This window comes from Pagrus major, chromosome 7, assembly GCF_040436345.1.
Source record: "Pagrus major chromosome 7, Pma_NU_1.0".
NCBI classification, from domain to species: Eukaryota; Metazoa; Chordata; class Actinopteri; order Spariformes; family Sparidae; genus Pagrus; species Pagrus major.
In genome coordinates, this window is record NC_133221.1 from 10,521,083 (window position 1) to 10,538,085 (window position 17,003).

The 17,003-nt window shown below is 41.6% G+C and overlaps 1 protein-coding gene across 1 annotated transcript in view; it reads left to right on the forward strand.

Annotated features, from left to right (window-relative positions):
- Positions 1-17,003, forward strand: part of plxnd1 (plexin D1) — a 71,242-nt gene that overhangs the window by 31,791 nt on the left and 22,448 nt on the right. The window contains exons 13-19 of the mRNA XM_073469883.1: positions 1,712-1,857; positions 8,032-8,137; positions 9,527-9,666; positions 10,700-10,879; positions 11,250-11,334; positions 12,401-12,676; positions 15,817-15,966. Coding sequence (XP_073325984.1) covers positions 1,712-1,857; positions 8,032-8,137; positions 9,527-9,666; positions 10,700-10,879; positions 11,250-11,334; positions 12,401-12,676; positions 15,817-15,966 — 1,083 coding nt within the window. The remainder of the gene's footprint in view (positions 1-1,711; positions 1,858-8,031; positions 8,138-9,526; positions 9,667-10,699; positions 10,880-11,249; positions 11,335-12,400; positions 12,677-15,816; positions 15,967-17,003) is intronic.

Consider the following 17,003-nt stretch of genomic DNA (forward strand, 5'->3'; position numbering starts at 1 on the left):
TCTATTCAGAACAAGAACATAACAAAAACGGACATATGGATTTTATAAGTCAGGTAGTTGAGCTGGTGCAGGTTGCTTATGTTCATGTGCAATAATAAGCGTGGAATATTTTTGATTTGAATACAAGCGTGTGGAATAATTTAGTCCTCAAATGTGTTTAATAGCTCCAAGATTCCTTGTGGAGGGTTTTTTTTTTTTTGCAGACACACATTCACTCCGCGTGATCTCCCTGGAGGCCTGGCAGAGTTTGTGCTGTAAATCAAGACTCACAGACTTGTAAGAGGTGTAAATGAACAGCATGCCAGCTGATGTTGATGTCAATGCTCAATGGCACCACAGAGACATACTTGGTGCCATAAGACTCATAGTGATAATAAATAACTCTGCTTACTGCTCGGCTCAGCAGAGAGGGTGTGTACCTGCTCATTTATGCGGTGTTTGTGCGTTACATGTGTATGAAAGAATCTGGATTTGTCAGGAGGAAGTATATATAGATGTATGTGTTGTAAAGTGGTCACACTGAATATGTAAATGCTCAATATAACCACAGAAACATTAGGATCATTTCCTGTGGTGTAGATCCCACAGAAATACTGTAAGGTTGGTTTGTTTTCACACGATATTAAAAGTAATACACTCTTTCTTTACTTAACAGCCTCTCCCCGTTTTTAGCTGGGAAATATATGGTTTATTTTTCTGTGCTGTCACTCTTGCGGGTTTCAAATTATCCGAATACAGAGCCAAACCTCGCCCTCTCACCTAGACCAAACAGAAGTGCTGTTTTCATTCTTAAGCTCAGTCTCTGATAGAGCCGGAGCCAGGCTAATAACACAGCAGAAGGGTCACACTGACCTCGGCTCAGCCGGGGGGGTCATTCAGAAAAGCATGCTGCGCGCTGCCAGGCTAGCTATGCTACAGTGGCGAGATGATGGTAGATTGCTTCTGTCTGGCTGTCGGAGACACTATCTGTAAAGCACGTGTGTTTCCGTGGTGATTGGAGAGGTGACTGTCCTCTTCTTTCTTTGCTTGTGAGTGGAAAGTTTAGAGACCAAAGGAAAGAGCTGAAATGATGCATGTGAGCCTCTGAACAACAGCAGAAATGGGACTGAGGAATTTGACAGAGCAGACGCAGGAAAAACAGATGAAAGGGAATGTGCGCTGTGCATTAATTCCCCTGTTGAGGCTTTGCTCTCTCACCACCACCATCAGCATTCACTCTCCTCTCGACACTCAGTTCCCTAAATTGCCTCCCCACTCATCCACCTTTCTGCTGCGCTCTCCAGCCTCTCTTTCTCTCTCTCACTCTGTCTGTCTCTTGTGGGATGTGAAGGGGGCTCTTAGCCTGCTCTTTATTTGCATGTGCTGTAGAGGATTAGGGGCTGAAGAGTCTCAGACTGGCACAGTTAAGAGTCTGCTTTGTGTGTGTGTGTATACCTAAACCGTGTGTCTATTCTATTAGACCTCAGTCTTCAGCAGAAGAACACTTACACAGGCCCACTTGTCCTTATCTCTCCGTGTGCCACACTCCATGTCAACATCACACGAAGCATCTCCATTCTCTTAATTCGTTGTCATGTTCATTATCATCTGTCATTAGTGGAACATTTTTAGGGAGGTAATCTACTTATGTGCTCTAATTTATTGTGCTTATTACGGGGTTTTCAAAGGCTTTTGTTTCTCTCTGTTCATTACTTCCCTCTGTCTTTGTCAGATCTTCCCTCTGAGGGGTCCAGTGGAGGGAGGCACCCTGCTGACAGTTCAGGGCAAGAACCTGGGCCGGAGGGCTGCAGCAGTGAAGGTCTCTATTGGAGATGTGCCATGCACTCTCCTGCATGAGCACTACACCGTCTCTGAAGAGTAAGTACTTTAACATATGGCTGGATTATTATGAGTCACAAAAGTGTTTGTATAGCTGCATGCAGGGACTTTTTTTTTTATTTCCATCGCTTTGTACTTCTTTAATTGCATTTTACATCATCTGCATTGTGAAAATGACAAGACGGAGGAAATAACATCATGTCCTATACATCATTCATATTCAAAACCCTGCTAAAATATGCAGTTACGCCGCATACGCTTGGACTGGTGAGATGATAGCTAACAATTACCCATTGTCATGGTAACCTGACATGCTTTCAGGCAGGTGATTGCTCAGGTTTTTTAACAGACAGAAATAGAGACAATTTGAACAAGTGATTGAGAGATTTGTCACAGTTATAAAGAAAACCTGACATGTACATTTCAGCCAGACAGTTTGAGACCAGACCCCGAACCTGTGAAAATGAAACTCAGACAGTACATTGAGAGAGCTGCTCGATTTATTATATTTAATGAATGGAAGACGCTAGCTGTCACTCCCCTTATCTGCAGCGAAAAGTATGAGAAATTAAGTGGTGCAATTCATTAGAAAATGGCAAAAATCTTGAATACCTGTAATACAGGTGTCTTAATATATTTAAAAGGGAAACACCACTGACTTCACACATCAAAGTCTGTTTACAAGTTTTGTTTCCTTAAGTGATGTTGCTTGAGGCAGTGACGGTTGCTTGAAAAAGAAATACAATCCGGTGGCATGGAGTTAGAAAGAAGTGAATTTACCAGACCTATGTAGCCTGCTTCTCTTCTCAGCTTGGAGCTAGCAGCTTGATACGGCTACATTAGCCGTGACTAGCATAACACAACTGATGTGCCAAAGGAACTGTCAGCAGTTCAGTTACATGAATTGTACATCGGTGGAGTCCTCTTCTAACTCTGAGAATATGAAATTGTGAGCGTTGTTCTATTACAATTATGGCAACAAAGATTTTGAAAATGTATGTTACTGATCCCAGACCAGTTACTTACAGTCAGTGGTAGCTAAGTATATTTAGTCAAGTAAGAATTTGAGGTACTTGTAGTTTACTTGAGTATTTCCATTTACAAATTCAAATTCAAAGGGGGCTTTATTGGCATGAAAGTTTAACAACAATTTTGCCAAAGCATCTGTCACATCACAGGTTAAACACATCTCTACACTTACTATGCAACTTTATACTTGTACTCCACAACATTTCAAAAACAAATACTCTGTGACTCAACCACATTTATCTGACAGCTTTGGTTATAATGGCTACAATAGCTACAGTGGAAAATGTATTGTCACAAAGCTGAAAACAGAGCTCATGAAAAGCTGACTTTCTAGAGATACTGTACATGACTCTCACTAGACAGTGACACTACAATTTGATTTTATATAATATGCTGCATTGCTGTACCATTCTTGGTAATTTATGTAAGATTATCCCAAACGCCAATCCCAGTCCCAGTCCCAGTTTAAAGTAAATTCAAAGCTGCTGTTGTTGAACCATTTGGAGTACAGGCATGGTTTTGGCTCTTTTGAAAGGTTACAGTCTGAATTTTTCTATCTCTGGAAGTGCTTCTGGCATTGATCTATAGGAGTTTGAACACACTGAAATATTTATTATCTTTTCTTGCCTGAAGTTTTGTAATGCAAAAAATAGTCAGCAGATTACCTGTAACTGCCCCCTATTAGCTGGAAAACACAATGGGTCCACATCGTAAAGTCTTACACGGTCCAAGTTCAAAATTAATAACAGTATCACTTAAAATGGACACAATTTTGTGACCTAAAAATTCCCCTGCTTGAGAGTTACAGGAACATTGAACTCATGCTAATGAGGATAAACTACCGAACAATATATAAAGTAGTTAAAGTGAGCTCAACCTTAAACATCTAAACCAGTAAAATGCAACATACACATTAATACAGCCATAATATTAATGCAAAAACATTATATATAATAGTCAACACTGACTATTTTACTGCAGGATGAGTAGATACTTTTACTTTTGTTGCAAAAAGTACATTTTGCCAATATAGTTTCTTCCAAACTTTTACTTCAGTAAGGTTGTGAATGCAGTTTGTGAAAAAAGTGTTTTTTACGCTGTGAAATTGGTTCTTTTATCAAAGAAAAGGAACTGAATATTGCATGCACAACTATTAGAAAGGAGAAGGAAGTAAAAGAGGACATTAAAAGCAGCTCATGTGAGCTGGTGATACTTTAGTTTATCAATGGAGAACTTTTGAGTAAAGAAAACTACAAATGAGTAGAGTAGTAATCAGTAGAATCTGCCTCATACATGCCCACCAGACTTGAAATTAGAGAGTCAACCATCCTTGCATGGTTTAGTTTTCATGTATTCATGAGGCTAATTTTCACAAATATTATTATGCAGCACACTTCTCATTTTAAATGACTCCAACGCCATGCATGCGTAGCTCAGGGACCATCACACTGTCACCATGGAGACAGCAGGACCCCGCTTTGACACAGGCATAACAGAGCTCAGTGGAAGTCAGTAACTCTACGCTTACATCCAAACTTCCATTCAGTATCTGTAATGTTCCCTGAATGGTACTGTTTATCTGGTCTTGCTCCACTGAAGCCAATCATTGTGTTAAGACCAGTTCGAGGGTGACCTGCGGGTCTTACCTGTCACTCCAGCTGCCTGACACATACCCCGTAAAACCGCACGTCGAAAACATCGAATCGCATTTCACTCCTGGGGTGTTCTCATCTCGTGTCGTCATTCCTCATTGGTTCCCCAGGCTGGTTGTTATGACAGCAAAGCATAGCCTCGTTGCTGGAAGTGGCACTGACAAATCATAACACGTCAGAGCATCTGACAGTGTCAGCACATTTGACTTGCACACACAAACACATGCACAAACACATATACATCTTTATATTTCAATCCTTATCTTACTCACCTTCCCAATGTAAACCTTTAACATTCAACCTAAACATTTAATCTGACTTTGTAATAAACTTTCTTTTGAAAAACAAAATCTGAACCTATTCATACCACCACCGTAAAGCTGCTTGAGGATGTGTTCAAAATAATTCACACAAATCTGTCTGTCTCTTGGAGAAAATGCCATACGCACACACTCATCAGCACACACACACCTGCACATGTGACCTCATTTACCAGGGCTGTTGAGACAGGTGTCTGCTCGTGTGCCGGGAGGTGAAAGTTCACATCTGCGTGCCAAAAGGAAAATATGCAGCACTAGAGAGAGACTCCAATCCACTCACTCGGTGTCAACATTTTAATTAATGGCACAGTCAGTCCAGGCACACCTCATTTACTGGAGCACTTCTCTGGCTTTTGGCTCAGGCCCTCCATTCTGCCCTCTCTGTCATTTTAATACGAGCCTTGAGAGGCCTCCGCCCCGGCTATTTAGCCGAACACGCGCGGACTTGATTGTTGATGATCCTCATCATCCACTCAAGGGAAATGAACAGAGACATCTTCAGAAGTAGCCAAAATATCACCCTCTGAAACCCATAATAACTCCGCAGTGGGGAGGTGCTGGAATGTGGAGTAGAGGGTCAGTCCATGCTCTGTCTGCTCTATGTCCTTTGACTGGGATCAGACTGCATCAACATCACACTCAGTTCACACACACATACCAGGGGATCTGCAGAGGTCTTCAGAAGCATTGAATTAAGTTTCCTTAAAAAAAAAAAAAAGAGAAAAAGCCTTATAATGTTTTAAAAGTCTTACATTTTATTTCCAAAAGTGTTATTATTTGTCACCTCTAAACTGAAAGTCTGATTGTTGCCACACTGGACTGACCCTGAGTGTCAAAACACAATATGTCAGAAAACACATAATTTCTTGTTTTCTGAAATGTCATTGTGTTTTCTGAAATTTATTTGTGTTTTCTATCTTCAGGGCCACTGTAGAAACCAAAACAAACCAAAAAAGCCCAAGAGTTTGTCTGTAGCAAATAACCAGGAGGGTTACAATACTACTGATGCTCTTCATCAGCATCAACTTAAATCAGTCTGCTCATGTAGGTGGTCCTTGGCATAACGTTTTATTTTGATCTATTTGATAATTTATTGTGTATGTTTGTTTTAGCAAAAAATATTTGTCTGGTTCTAGTTTCTCCAATGTGAGCATTATCTGCCTTTCTCTATTTTATATTTTTTGGATATCTTTTGCTTTTGGAGCAATACAAGACCTCTTAAGACATTACTTTAGACCTTGGTCAGTATTTTGAGACATTTTATAGATACAGTAAATGAATCTGGAAAATAGTTGTCTCAGGCCATATTGCAACCCAAACGCCAGAATAAACATTGGCACTTTACATTTCTACAAACCACAGATATGTTCAGTTTTTAATTTTATGTGTATGACAATGTTGCACTTATGTTCCAGTAATGTTTGGGCACAAAAAACACTTGGTTAGGGTTAGTGAAAAATCATGTATTGGCATAAAATGTCTGGTTTTGTCGCCACAAACACAGCTGGAAATTGTCCCACGGTCTCCATAAAAATATCCAGTGGTGTCACACAAATGTAGAAATGCCTTCTCACTGAACTCCACAACCATGTGAACGTGATATCACATGTATCGTAGACATGTCAATATGTTACGTAGCCTATGACACGTACAAATGTGCTCACATCAGTGTTTTTTGTGGGAATGTTGTCTGCCAGCATTTTATTCTGGCAACTGGGCTGCATTTGTCCCTACTGTGTTTCCATCATACTCTCATATTTTAGGCGGTATGATCATGAGCAGGTATTGAATTGCACTCTATGAGGTATTAAAAAGAAACTGAACCCTGCAGAAACCTTTTCCTTCAGTATATGTGTACTATTTAAAATGCTAAAGGCTGCATTCTTGGGTTTGTCTGCACTCCTCAGGAAGCATTCATTTTACGTTTGTAAAATATAATCCTCAACATTATGGTTCAGTAGCAGATCTCATACGACGCTGTGTATCATTGTGATAACATTTTGATTCTCAGCCTGAATCCACTAAAGCCTGAAGCAACCCCACAGGTTCAGACTGATTCAGGCTCGAGTTCCTCTTATTTCCCTCTGGCTGCAAACTGTGAATAGTCATGTTTCATTTTATTTGTTCTCTTTATTTTTTCTTTCTTCCCTAAACAAGAGCATGTGAGATGATGCTTTTTTCTTCAAACAGGTCTGCTCTGCCCTCATGGCACTTAAATGACAGGCGTGTAATTTGAGTGTAGTGGCATTCTTTACCTGATGCTCCTGTAATTAATGAGCAGAAATATAGAGCCTGCTTTCAACAGATGGCCGGTCCTGCAGGTTATTTTGGAATATTCTTAATAGCTACTCAAGCATATAAAAGAAAATCTGGCAGTGTTTCAGACTTGGATACTTTGTTCGAGTTGTATTAAAACACACTCAGATACAGCTTTTCTCTCTGGTCAGCTTGACCCCAGACGGGCCCAAATCTCTCCAGCCCAGCCTCATCTTAGTGAGTGTCCTGCCAGGTCCTCCCACATAAAACACAGCTCTTCCACTTATGTAAATTTCCCACAACTCCCCTGTCAATCAACTGATCAACGGCTGAGAATTTATAACCACTGTAGCACCAGGCACCTGACTAAATAAACCGACAGGGTGTCAAGCTGGAGGGGGGGATCATGTGAGGTGATAAAGGTTGCTCCCCCCCTCCAGTACATTCATCCCAGCGAGGCCCCCCGAACAGTAGATCCCTGTGCCTTGCTACACCACCGTGTCATTAATATGAGACGTCCCTGTAGAGGGTGCACTGATGACACAGGGCTTAATCACAGCCAGGAGGCGAGCGAACAAGCCTCAGCAGCCCCTTAATCTCCTCTGTGGTAAGACACATCTGGTCTGAGGAGCTTTGAACTTTACATCTCCTGATATCTGATATCTCGAGGCTTTATTGGATTCCATATGTAAATGCATTAGGGTTTGATGAATTAGTTCATAACCACCATTCTCCAACATTAATTACATGCCTTTGTTTAGTAGCAATGATCAAGATCTCATTCTTCGTCTTCATATTGGTTCTCTCTCTTTTAAAATTAGTTGATTAAATTAAAATTATAAGATGTATTATTGTGTTCTTATCTATTATCCTTGTAATTTATTAACTGATCTGTGATTATGGTCTTTTGACAATCAAACAAGCAGGTCACTCTCTTTTTTTTTTAAATTCCCCAGGCTGGTGTGTATCACTGGACAGTCTGCACATGACAGGACAGATATTGTTCAAGTGGACGTGGATCAGAGTGGGATGGGGACGTCAAAGGAGAGCTTCTCATATTTAGTGAGTATCCACCAGACATCTACCCTTTCCCTGATCTTTGCTTTCAGTCCAACCCGTCTCTCCCTCCTGCATTCTTCTTCTTCTACGCTCTCTTGTTCCTCGTTTCCCACTGGGAAAGCCTTCCCAAGTGTGTCAGTTGAGTGTTAACAGATGCGTTTTATGATTCCGAGGAATGCAAGTGTGTGGGAATCTTCAAACGTTCATCTGAGCTGCAACCAAGCACCATTGTCATACTGCACTCGCTGCCAGCAAAAACAAATATGGCAATTGTTGGAATGTCCCTTTGCTCTGAATTCATCACTGGTCGGGTCGAGCTAGCCAGCATTGTGTTAATGGACCTCGACCCACACAGTCTCCCATTGGATTTAGAGCATTCAGCCTGTGGAAATACCCATGTTAAGCCCTTTGTTTGTCTTTGTTTGTGGACAAAGAGTTGTTCATAATTCAATGCTGGAACGGTCTATCATTTAAGCGGCTCCAAAGAGCAGCTCTGCCTGTGAGTCATCCCACAGCAAAAATCACCCTGATCTGGAAGCCTTTCTTGATACTTGAGGATGAAGGAAATCCAGAACAACAAACATTACGCCGTGCTGTTGTGGGAACTCCTCTCGGGCTTCCTTATCCAACTTCAGAGATGCTCAGTGTGAGTGAGAGGGGTTTTTTTACTACAGGGTGTTGAGGGTAAGAAAGGGAAAACAGTTTTGGAGACAGGATATGTGCCTCTACTGCATCTCCTTCCTCGGACCTTTAGACGGAAACATCTGCCTCCTTACACCCACTCTGACACACAAACGCACAATAGGTCTCCTCCATCCATGCACACTGAGGAAGTGAATCCTGTCAGTGAGGATAAGAGGTTTCCCTGGAGGCGAGGTTCATGGCGGGGATAGAAAGTTCGGAAAGAGCAGGAATGCTGATAGCTGCAGAGCTGGACAGGGATATTCATCTTCGCCTGAGGATCCTTTGTGTGCGTGCGTGCGTGCGTGCGTGTGTGTGTGTGTGTTTGTATGTGCATATATGACTGTGTATGCATGCAGTTTTTCATGTGTATGCATTAACATGTGTATGCCTTTCACCCGCAGTATAGCTGCCCTGCAAGTTTGGGGCCCAAAGGCCTGTTGGCTTCAGCAGCACTTTAACATACTGCAGCATGGGCTGTCTTCACAGTTTTCTCCACTAATTTAATGTTAGAGTCAGCAGCTGTCTCAGCCAATCTGTAAAGACAAGATATTGGAACCTCAAAGGATGGTGAAAGATTTTATTTGGTGTCAAAGAGTACAACACACAGTTTGGGTAAGCCTGTCTTTTCCAGTGACAGAGGCTGTCAGATGTCTGGTGATAAATTTGTTGTCTTCTTAGTCATGTGTTCAATCTCTCCTCTGTATTCAGATCCCAAAGCTGCTGTCCATGGAGCCGAGGAAAGGCTCTCGTGCTGGAGGAACTAGAGTTTCCATTGGGGGGGAGCACCTGGACATTGGCTCTGAGGTCAGAGTCATGGTCAACAACACACTGGAGTGTATCATCACAGAGTGAGTGCTTATTATTATTACCACCAAGGTGGTTATGAAGGTTTTCACCCATGTCTGTTTGTTGGTTGGTTTGTCAGCAGGATTACACAAAAACTAATTAACGGATTTCCATGAAACTTGGGTGGAGGGTTGTTCTCAGCCCAGAATAGACCTCTTTAACTTTTGGTGTTAAAGGGATGGATTTCCAATTGTTTCCTTGGCTTAACTCCAGGCCAAGTCTCAAGTCTGTCACAGCAGTTCATAAGTGACCAGTCTCCATGAGAAAATTGCAGTCATGATGCAAGACTTCATGTCTCTTAATGTTAACAGTTAAATCACACAGCAGTGGAAAGTGCTTTTCTTGGTTATGTTTTACATAGCTGACACTAAGTATTGTAAATAGATTGACCTACTGATTAAATTGTCAAGCTGTGTGGCTATGCAAGGCCTGCATGGTTGCTGATTAGGGTTGCAGCAATATACCAATTTCAAGGTATATTGTGGTATGAAAATTGATGGTTATTGTAACGAGTACATTTGCTTGTCCATGGCTCTGAATTCTACCTTTTTAGTGTTACTATGAATATATATATTGCAAATTTATATCAAGTTTCATGTCTGTCAGGACATAACATTTCTGGAAATCATAATAACGCATTTGTTCAACCGAAAAAAACCTATAATTTTTGTTTCTTGAAAGGTCCTTAAGAGTAACTGAAAATAATTATTGTGTTATACTGTATACTGTGAAACTGTCTCATACTGTTGCAACCTTATTGCTGATTGCTTTCAGATTCCAGGTAAATAAAGTCTAACCTTAGTTAAGGCCAAATCAATTCTCAAGATTTTATTTTTGTAAGTCTGACTTGAATTTAAGTGTTGAGGTTTGAGTCAGCAGCTTTGCGTGTAGCTATAATCTTACAGTATAGTTTATTTCAAAGGAGTGCTTGTATGACACAACTTTGAATCTAAGTGGAAAATATTCTGGGTTTGAGCACTTGTAGACATCACGAGATGCGTGGTTACAATGTTTACTTCACTTTTTTTTTTTCAGGAAAACAGACGAAACAATTGACTGCACCATGCCTCCAGCCCTACTTCCACACACTGAGTCGGTGACAGTATGTGTAGAGTTTGAAAACCTACCCTGTCAAAGTGCAGAGCTCAGCACAACATACACCTACGAGAAGAACCCCACCATCAGTTACATCCACCCCAAAAAGAGCTACCTCAGGTACGTAGACTGCTACACACATACCACAAGCAGTAAAACCAAAACAACATCAACATCTCAAGCTTGATGACTCTGCGGTTCCCTTCACTGAGTCCCTGACATAATTCATTACAGTAATGTCGTCCTGATGTGCAGCATTTTCTCCCTATTGTGTTCTAAATAGCTCCGCATGTGTGTGACAGAGCAGCGGCATCTCTTTGATGACATGAGTGCGGATTTTCACTGCAGTCAAACTGTTTTGCATTATTATCTGGTCCCCTGTTTCTCTCTCGTTTTGGAACTGTGTCCCTGAGTATTTGCATACCCGTATGAATTTGACACATTTATGTCATCGCTGAGATGTGACACTCCGTGTCTGTGTGTGTCACAGTGGTGGCAGGACCATCACAGTGACAGGCCAGGGTTTTGATCTGGTGCAGAGCGTCACCATGCAGGTGCCGGGAATTGGACAAACGGTGAGTAACCAGCTGAATTCTTTCCTTTTTCTACTTCATAAAACTCTTTCAACCTTATAATTAGACTTGTGGGAATGAATAATTAAGTAAAGCACCATAAAAATATGTTCTTTTAGCGTGTCAAGGTCATCACACACACACACAAAAAAAAACAAGACATACATTTTGGGAAATAGGCTTTAATCTCTTTCTTGCAGAGAATTAGAAGAGAAGCATGATACCACTCTTACATTTGTAGGTTAAATTTGAAGCTACAACCAGTAGCTGGTTCGCTTAGCTTAGCATAAAGAATGGAAATGGGGGGAAACAGTTAACTCTGCTGTATCCAAAGGAAGCAAAAATAAACAAAGGAAGAAAAATTTCAGGAAGCCAATGAACCCAGATAAGCTCCAGAAATAACCCTAATAAAACTACAAATTGCACATTCTACTCACCTTTGTTTTCAAAGGTAAAATAAATTACATAAAATGGCTCCATACAGCTTGTCAGGCGTAATCCAAGTCTCCATAAACCAGAAGATTTGATTTTGATTTGATTTGAAGTATTTCCAACCTATATTAAGCCAAAATCTTCACCACAGCTGCTAAACTGAAAGCGTGCGCCCCGTCTGGGTGGCTGCATGAGCTCGACCACCCATCGATGGTATAAATTACTTAAATCAATTTGGGATCTCAGGGCTTGGATTATGACTGGTGAGCTGTTTGGAGCCATTTTATGCTTTTTCTTTTACATTTCAAAACAAGTCCCCATCTACTTCAGTATAAAATGCTGCAACTCTGATTTGCCTTGAAGCTCCAGAAATGCTTTAACAATTGAGATGTAACATGTTAAGAGTTGATAGCGAGGTTTAGAGGTGCTGGTAGTCATATGTTTTTACCTCCGGTATCAATCTTCTTGTCAAACTCAAGTGAATAGACAGTGTATTTCTCAAAATGTCAAGCTATTCCTTTAAGAAAGATGCATGCATTCACAGTTTTAAGTGAATTCTGTTCCTGGTAGATCATGTCATTGACCATCTCATCTGTGAATTCCAAATGCAACTTGTCTATCTCTGGTCCTTCTTCAGAGCTGCAGTGTGGTGTCCACCTCCATGATCACTTGTCCATCTCACGCGTCCAGCCAATCCCAGCAGACCTCGGTCCAGTTCTTCCTGAACGGCGTGCCCTACACGGGTGACAGCCCCTCGTCCACTGACAGCGAGGCAGAGGAAGAGGAAGAGGAAGAAGGGACTCATAAAGGTCACTTCCTTTTGGAATACGTGGAGGACCCTCAGTTCTTCACTGCCAACAAGGAGAAACTGATTAAACACCACCCAGGAGAGCCACTGACACTCATCATCAATGTGAGTGACGCTGCTGAGACAGGAAGTTCAGATCGGTGCTTCACTGTGGTGTTTTCTGATTAATCAAGGAAAATACCTTGTTTATTAGAGAATGTTTTCAAGTCAGTGCTGATTGATTACATATATTAGCTTTTGTATGATTGGTAAAAGTAGTAGTTATGATAGGAAGCCTTTAAACCGTGTTTTTACACAATATTTCTGATCAGATTCAACACAATTGTGCAGCATTAGTTATATAGCACTATTGTTGTGTCAAACATGAATCAAAAATTTGATCTGCATCTCAAATCTGTCTAGGTAAATAATTATAATGATAAATAAATATATTTTTTACACTGTGCTTTGCTAATTAAAATGGGAGGAGATAAAGGATTCAGGAGATTTGACACTGAACATAATGAACCCAAATTGGAGTGTAAGCTGACCCGATTTTAAGTAACAGACATAAAAAAATGGGAAATGAATGAATATTTAGCAAATCAAATACAAAATTAATAGTCTTGATTTCAAATTTTTTCAGACAGATTACATAATTAGCGTCTAGTTAAATGATAAAATTATATTTTGTACGTTGTGCTTTGCTAATTAAAAAGGAAGGAGATAAAGGATTCAAGTAGAGATTTGACACTGAACATAATGAACCAAAAATGGAGCATAACCCGACCCAGAAGCACAAATTAACACCTCTAACTTTCTCTCTGAAAAACAAGACTAAAAGTCTGCAGACACAAAAGAGGACCAACCAGCCAACCAACTGACACTGCCATCTCCAGAGCCAAGACACTAATGTGGCTAGAAATATGACAGCAACACTGACTCACACAGACAGTCAAACTTAAAGACACTATCTGCATAAAACAATGCCTATTGACATTAATCTTGGCTCTCAAAAAAACAATATTTAAATTATGCATAAACAAGTGGTATTTTATAAAGGTTGCTTGTTCCTTGCCTCCAAAAGCACCCCTGCTGTAAATTGACTGCACCCAACTGTGAACAGCAGACAAGGCTGAACGTTACTTTATTCATATTCACATAAACCAGAGGCACATAAAACACATCAAAGGCCCCGTCTGCTGAAACGTGTTGATTTCTGTCGGGGGTCCGTTGTGGGGGAAGGGCGCAGTGGCAGTTCAGTGGGAGGTCCGATGTTCCTGTGGCCCGGCTGATCTTAGCACCTGTCGGCATGGATTCATCATCCTTAAAGGGCTAAAGGACACGCACATGCTTAAAGCACAGACAGGGAAGTTTGGACATGATGCAGTTTCCTCTTCGTGTGTTTGTGTGTCAGGATGCGGCGCCTGCAGGAATCGCTGCCTCAGCCCAGCCTGTCTACACAGGCGACTTGTCTGTTGTTTCCTGTTTTCTTGAGGAAGGTGGATTCCACTTGTGGTGGACCTGAAGGGGGGAGAGAGGCTGGAGAGAGAATGTGTGTTTGTTTAATAGTCAGCCAGATCCTATATTAAGGAGCAGAGCTGGAATGTGGGTGGGCTTTGTTTGCTTTCATCCTGTTTTGGCCTTAAGAATCCATTGTTTTGGTCCAATGAGTTTAAGTGTGAAAATGTTGTGTTGTGTATATGAAGCCTATGCAGTATATTTCAATATGCGCAAACATATTTTGTTGTGTTGGTGTATGTGTGAATTATGAATGTGTATATGTTTGTGCGTGTGTTGTGTCTGTGTTAGGAAGCATTTGTTGACAGAGACCCAGGGGGTGGCATCCTGCAGTAGGGACAGGACAGGGCCCTAAGGGTGTAATCAAAGCAAGGAAGCACACTGGGGATAAACACACATGCACGCTCGTGCTTACACACACACACACACACACACACACACACACACACACACACACACACACACACACACTTCCTCATTTGTCATGCTTGCATTAAAGGGAAATTGCAGTTTCATCCAAATTGGATCTTATTTTCGTCGTTGCCATCATTCCTCATCATTAATAATAACATGGTACATACCGAGTTAATTGCAGAGGAATGCTGCTAAAAGTCTGACAGGGCACGAAACAAGAGCAGTCAGAGGATCATGCATTTTTAAAATAATACACTGGGTTAGCCAAACTTATGTAGAAGAGAAAACAAAGGCTAATGGTTGAATTATATAGTCAAATTGTCTGTTTTAAACATCCTGAAGTTTACAGGCTGACTTCCTGGTGTAGTTTTACCTCCAGATATCGTGCTTTAGATATGGAGCTAAACTGCTGACTTGCTTACAACATGTCTGATGTTCGGGCAACTGGAATGCCCCTTGAAGTCAGATTTACGATTCGTTACAGTGATATTGCCACGTTCCCTGATCAGGTTCTGGAGTGCAAAGTGATGACCAAAACTTTAAAAATAAGAGCCAAGTTGCAAACTGAAATTTGCCTCTATGCCAATCTTTATTAGAGCGTCCTGTGAAATAAATATTTTGTCAATATACACGCATGGACAAGCATCTTTAGTTAAACCCTCCCTTCCTGGTAAACCTCTTTCAAGGATGCCCCACAGGCTTTCTGCTATAAATCTGTAGTTTCTAAACCAACCAACCTGATGACATCACTGTGATATCAGGGCTATTTTTTCAGACTTTAGAAAGCTCTCTCTAGAGCCTCGGAAGACAACTGTTTTGTTGTTTTGACATAAACTGAACTTGAAGTGTAAAATCGGTGTAATGCCCCTCTACTTTGCATTAAAAGGCGGCCCTTGGATTGACACCAACAGAGAGTTGGACTGATTTAATAAAAGAGCTGTGCAGCTTATTCCAACGGGCTCCTGTAAAGGCCCTGAGAATGTTATTTTGGGCAGAGGCGGGGATGACTGTCAGCGGGTTTGTTTGTAGAAACTATCCTGGCCATGTGAGAGAGGCAGCGGGAATGTTTGCTGCTTTAAGCTGAACTCTAGCCCAGAATGGATGAGTTCTGTGCTGGCTTCCTCTGTGTGACAGCTGCGTGACAGGCCTGCCGCAGTTTGGTTTCTGTGTGCGAGTGTGTGTGGATAGGAGAATGAATATGTGTCTGCACGTATATGTGGGTTAAAGCTGCTGTGGTCTTTATGAATGTTATCTGTGCCTGCTAAAACCAGGCCCCTCCAGTCTCTTACCACTGACCGGCTGACGGCTGTTTTTGTTCGTTTCTGGCGCAGAAAGGGCCGAGCGATCTAGAGCTGGTGCCTGAGGAATACTCGGTGATGATTGGCTCCTATCCCTGTAACATCAGCTTTCACAACGACCAGCTGTTCCACTGCACCATCGACGGACTGCTGAGCTCCAGTGAGGGAGAGCTGCCTGTCACTGTAAGTATGCAAGCATGTAAAACACCATAATGAAATACAAAAACTCACACAGACCCGTGTTGAAAATATCGCTGGATAGACCCTGATAATTTAAGGATATCACCCATCTGTCACACTCTACTCAACCAAAACATTCAGTCAGAGTCCACACCATCTGTGCTGTTCATTCAGATAGATTTGATCTGCACAGTCAGTGTTGTGTGTGTTTCTCTCATGCATTATGAATGGTTTGTAGACTCTGAGCATGCAGCCATGAATCAGCAGTTAGTGGGGGTGGTGCCACAATGCCACAGTGGAACGGTGAACAGTTTACCCCGTCATCTCTTTAATCCTTTATCAGTCCGTCTATCATCACACCAGTCACACAGACATTATCTGTGCTCACAGCAAGACCCTCTGAGTCAGTGGTGATTCCAGCAGTTGTCTTTGTTTTTGTTTTGTCTCCGGGTTCACTCTGCCAAATTTAAAGTCTTAATCAAGACGTGGTCGAGCCCTGCGCACACAATCTCTTTACCTACGTTTCCCATCTGTTGTTGTCCGTTTTGGTCGACTTGATAGGGCTTTATTAAATGGGGAAAGCACTCATCTATATTTAAATATGAGCCAGGCTGTGAGTGGTGTTCTGAAATAGCTTAGAAACATATGTTAGAGTGTCTCTGTCTGTCAGTTCAGTTGTACTGTAAAAAACGTTTGACACAGAAATAGAAGGAAGGCTCTTATATTCTCCACTCTCTCTCTCTCACCACCTTACTCTGTCTCTCTCTGTGTACCTGTGGCTCATCTCGTACCAGCCCCCTCCCCCTGTGTGTCTCTCAGGATGTCTGAGACTGAACATGACCAATTAGCGAAGACAAAAAGGCAGTGCAAGGGTCAAATGAGATGTCATAACACAAATGGGTGGTCTGCGAGGATGATTAGTGTGCATAAGCAGAGCTCATGTGCATTCCCCTTTGTGTCGGCACATTTGTGTACATGCATGCACGTTGAGGTGTGTGTATAGCTTATGGCCATTTGCGTTTCTTCGCTTACTTACGGTG